General features: G+C 37.5%; 1 protein-coding gene across 1 annotated transcript; it reads left to right on the plus strand.

The window, feature by feature from the left end:
- The first annotated feature begins 312 nt into the window (after positions 1 to 312).
- LOC139842699 (uncharacterized) lies at positions 313 to 1160 on the plus strand. The gene is made up of 2 exons (XM_071832814.1): positions 313 to 334; positions 391 to 1160. The coding sequence occupies exons 1-2, from the start codon at positions 313 to 315 to the stop codon at positions 1158 to 1160; spliced, it is 792 nt and encodes a 263-aa protein (XP_071688915.1).
- The last annotated feature ends 3612 nt before the right edge of the window (positions 1161 to 4772 follow it).

The raw sequence follows: 4772 nt of genomic DNA on the forward strand, positions 1-4772 counted from the left end.
CTGCATCCATCTCAGATGCGCCGCATCTGAGGCTGTTTTGGTCCAGAAGTCTGCATGCTCCGCATCTGAAACTGTCGGGAGTTATTTAGTGCATAGATGCGCCGCATCTAAGAGAGATGCACCGCATTTGGATCTGTTTCAGTGGTTTCGGGCTGTTTTGCGCGCTCAATCTTCGTTTTAACTCTGTTTTTGCTGTTGGTCTTCATTTATTCATTCACAATGGACTTTTACAAATATACATGAATTACAATACATACGTACAAAAATTACATACAAATAGAACAACTTTGGATCGAAATAACGGCAATAAACATGTATAATTTTGGCGTTATCAGTCCTCATGATGATGCTAATAAGTTGTCTATGTGGTCGAGCCTTGAATCTTTTTAGGCGCATATGACGCGGAATGGGTACTTTGTGGCGATTTTAATGAGGTTCGTGATCAAAGTGAAAGGAAAAATTGTGACTTTATCGAAAGGCGGGCTAAATGGTTCAATGAATTTATACATAAGACACGACTCATCGATGTTCCATTAGGTGGCAAGAAGTTCACGCGAATTTGTGATAATGGGTTGAAGTTTAGCAAGTTGGATAGATTCCTCGTCTCCGAAATCTTTCATAATTCTTGGGGGGACATCTCGGCTCTAGCTCTTGAAAGGAAGTTATCGGATCACTGTCCCATAGTCCTAAGAGATAGAGAAATTGATTATGGACCAAAGCCAACAAAGATATTCAATGATTGGTTAGTAGGCGAGGAATCTAAAAAAGTGGTGGAGGAAGAGTGGAATCTTAACGTTGGTGGAAATAGGTATGATTGCGTATTCCGTAACAAACTTAAGAATGTCAAACTTGCCTTGAAAGAATGGAGTAGATCTACTTTCGGTAACATTGATAACGAGATTCAAGAACTCAAAAAGAAAGCTTGTGATTGGGAGTCGTATGCGGAGAATCGTGTTCTAAGTGATGTGGAGAGGCGAAGTTGGTTAGAAACTAGGAAGCAATGGTTGGAGAAGGATAGGATTAAGGCAAACATGGATAGGCAAAAATCTCGAGTCAAATGGATCCAAGACAGAGATGAAAACTCCAAATATTTCCATTCGGTCTTCAAAAGAAAAAATTTGAAAAGAAATATCAGGGGTTTAAACATAAATAGGAGTTAGTGTGAGGATCCTATTGAGGTGAAGCAAGCTACCCATGATTACTTCAAGGCACAGTACCAGAGAAAAAGTGTTAGTAGAATGCGGTTTGCTAATCAGTCGTATGTGGGTGGGACTTATATCGGGCATGGTGTTGATGAGGCTGTTGTTTTTTGCTCGAATATCCAGACTGCTCCAATTCGTGTACTGCCTGCTACTGTTTCTGTAGATCCCGGTGCCTCTGCTGCATTCCCGAGAGCATCTGCTACCTCTTCTGCTGCTGTCCATACTGCGGTCAGCAATGCTCCTGTACATGATCACAACTCTCGAGTGCAGGTTGCTGATGACGTAGCTAAAATAAGTGGTGAACACGCTGCGGAAATTGAAGGAAAAATCACTGAAAAAGAAGTGTTAGAGGCGATAAAAGAGTGTGACTGTTCAAAAGTGCCAGGCCCTGATGGTTTCAAATTTAAGTTCTTCAATCTTCATTGGGATTTAATTAAAGGTGATCTTATGAAGGCACTTGATTGGTTTTGGGATAATTGTGAGATCTCTAAAGGATGTAATGCCTCCTTTATTACGTTAGTTCCGAAAAATAGTGATCCACTAGGACTTAATGAGTATCGACCCATAAGTCTAATAGGTTCTATTACAAGATTCTAGCGAAAGTGCTCTGTATTCGTATCAGGAAAGTCCTACCCTCAGTTATTGGATATGAGCAAAGCGCCTACCTTAAAGGAAGATACATTCTAGACGGTTCCTTGATTGCAAATGAAGCCATTGATTATTTAAAGCGAAAAAGGAAGAAAAGTCTCATCTTTAAAGTTGATTTCGAGAAAGCCTTTGATAGTTTGAGTTGGGATTTCTTACTAGATATGATGAATAGAATGGGGTTTGGGGTTAGATGGAGAAGGTGGATTCATGCATGTCTCAAATCGGCTTCGATATCGATTCTAGTTAACGGCTCACCCACCAACGAATTTCTTATCGAGAGAGGGGTTCGACAAGGGAACCTGTTATCACCTTTCCTATTTCTTATCGCGGCGGAGGGTTTGAATCTTATAGTTAAACGATCTTGTTATGAAGGTCTTCATAGAGGGGTAGAAGTAGGGAAGGATAAGGTAGGATTATCTCATCTACAATTCGCGGATGATACGATCTTCGTTGGGGAATGGCAAAACCAAAACTTTTATAATCTCATGAAGATCCTTAAATGCTTCGAGAATCTATCGGGACTCAAAATCAATTTTCAAAAAAGTGTGTTGTATGGATTAGGGGTGGCTAGTGTTGATATTGAAAAATTGGCTTCTCGTGTTGGGTGTAAAGTAGGTGATCTCCCGTTAATTTATCTTGGTCTCCCGGTTGGTAAAAACATGAGTAAGGAGCAAAGTTGGAAGCCCGTGATTGAGAAATTCTACTTGAAACTCTCGAATTGGAAAGCAAGATCGATTTCTTATGGTGGAAGATTAACGCTTGTTAAGTCGGTTCTTAGTAGTTTACCACTATATTTTTTCTCCTTATTTCGTGCTCCCTTGAGTGTTTTAAAAAATTTAGAGAGTATTAGAAGAAATTTCTTTTGGGACGGGACGGATGAGAGCTCTAAATTGTCGTGGGTCAAATGGGATGAATGTCTATTACCTTATGATTATGGGGGTCTTAATATTGGGTCTTTAAGGGGAAAAAATCTCGCTCTTTTGGGAAAATGGTTTTGGCGGGCAAAGATGGAACCTAATGCTTTTTGGGTCACGATTATCAAGAGTATCTATGGTTCTAACGGGCTACTTCCTCCTACGGGTCCTTCGGGGTCGATAGGGGTGGGTAGTGTTTGGTCCAAAATTCTGCGTGCAGATACCATGATCGAGAAATTGGCATCCTCCTTTATAAAGGTAATTAGTGATGGTGCGGACACGGATTTTTGGAATGATTCATGGCGTTGCGGTACACCACTAAAGCAAAGGTTCACGAAGCTATTTCATTTGGATGAAGATTCGAAGGCAAGAGTTCAAGACCGGATTACTTGGAGCAATCATAGTTTTGTTTGTAACTTTCGGTGGAAAAGAGTTATTTCGGGTCGAGCCATCAATGATCTTGACTCTCTTATGGAGCTACTAAACAATTATGTGAAACAAGATAAGGCTATGGATTCGTGGAAGTGGAACTTAGCGGGTAATGGTTTATTTTCTACAAAGAGGTTATCAAGTGTTATAGAAGAAAGGATTCTCAACTATGGGTCGTTTGCAAGCAATGAAGAATTTTTGAAGAATAATTTTGTTCCACTCAAAGTTGCAAACTTCATATGGAGAGCATTAAAAAGACGGATCCCGGTACGTATCGAACTAGATAAAAGAGGTATTGACTTGGATTCCGTTAGATGCCCTCTATGTGATGATGATGTGGAATCTATTGATCATTCGTTAATCTTTTGTCGTTACGCGATGGACATTTGGGTTCGTGTTTATAATTGGTGGGGTCTAGGGGCGGTTTCAAACTTGAGCATTAGCGAATTGTTTAGAGGCAAATGCAACCATTCTCTATCTCTGCTTTGGTCGCTTATTTGGTAATCTATTGAGTGGACATGCGGATACATGATATGGAAGAACTGTAATCAAAAGGTGTTCTCTAATTCCTCTTGGTGTGGTGTGACGGGTTTGATGGAAATTCAACTCAAATCATTTGAATGGATTTCGTCTCGTTTAAAGAATCATAGGTTGGATTGGCTAGGTTGGATCTCGAATCCATGGTCTTGTCTTGTGTGATGTAATAGTTTAGTAGTTGCCTTCTCTGCAACTTATACTTTTTCGTTTCGTGTTGTTCATGTTTTGATTGTTCGGGTTTTCCCCCCTTAGCGGGCTTGTGTTAATATATTCTTGCCTTTCGGGAAAAAAATTTAGCTGAATAAAAATATGTAACGTACTCACCAATTGCCCTTGTCTACACTAATCACAAATGGTTAGTGTATTAATGTCCCAAAAATGATATTTAATATGTAACTTTCAGACTTTAATAGAATTCAGAATGAGGATAATATGCTTTTCTAAGGGCATTTGTAACAATTTCTGTGAATCACTCATTTTCTCTCAAGAACGGGATCATATATCAGTAACTTCGTTTTCAAAACTAATTGTCACATTAGTACCACGTCAACACCTTCTTCTCGGAACATTCATAACACACTTGCTAAAAAAACAGGGAAACACTTTATTACTTAATTAATCTGTGATGACCCGAAAATTTCCGAACAAATTTAAACTTTATCTTTATATCATTAGATAAATATTTCAAACATATATATTACGTACAAATTTATGATTATAAATAATATATATATATATATATATATATATATATATATATATATATATATATATATATATATATATATATATATATATATATATATATATATATATATATATATATATATATATATATATATATATATATATATATATATATATTAACTTAGTCATAAAACGTCCTGATTTAAAATAATATATTTTGACAAACAACGAGTCACTGATTTATAGAAGCAAATGACCACAACGCTCAATTTTATAAGTTACATTTATTATAAGGTAATTTTTTTGATAAGTAAGTCAAATTATTGATAAGGGTACACGTCGCGTAACGTAAAAG

Source organism: Rutidosis leptorrhynchoides, chromosome 4 (genome assembly GCF_046630445.1).
Source record: "Rutidosis leptorrhynchoides isolate AG116_Rl617_1_P2 chromosome 4, CSIRO_AGI_Rlap_v1, whole genome shotgun sequence".
Lineage (NCBI taxonomy): Eukaryota > Viridiplantae > Streptophyta > Magnoliopsida > Asterales > Asteraceae > Rutidosis > Rutidosis leptorrhynchoides.

Coding starts and splice junctions, on each gene's coding strand:
- LOC139842699 (XM_071832814.1), top strand. CDS start 313: ATGTATAATTTTGGCGTTATCA. Junction 335..390: donor GTATAATTTTGGCGTTATCA/GTCCTCATGATG, acceptor GAATCTTTTTAG/GCGCATATGACGCGGAATGG.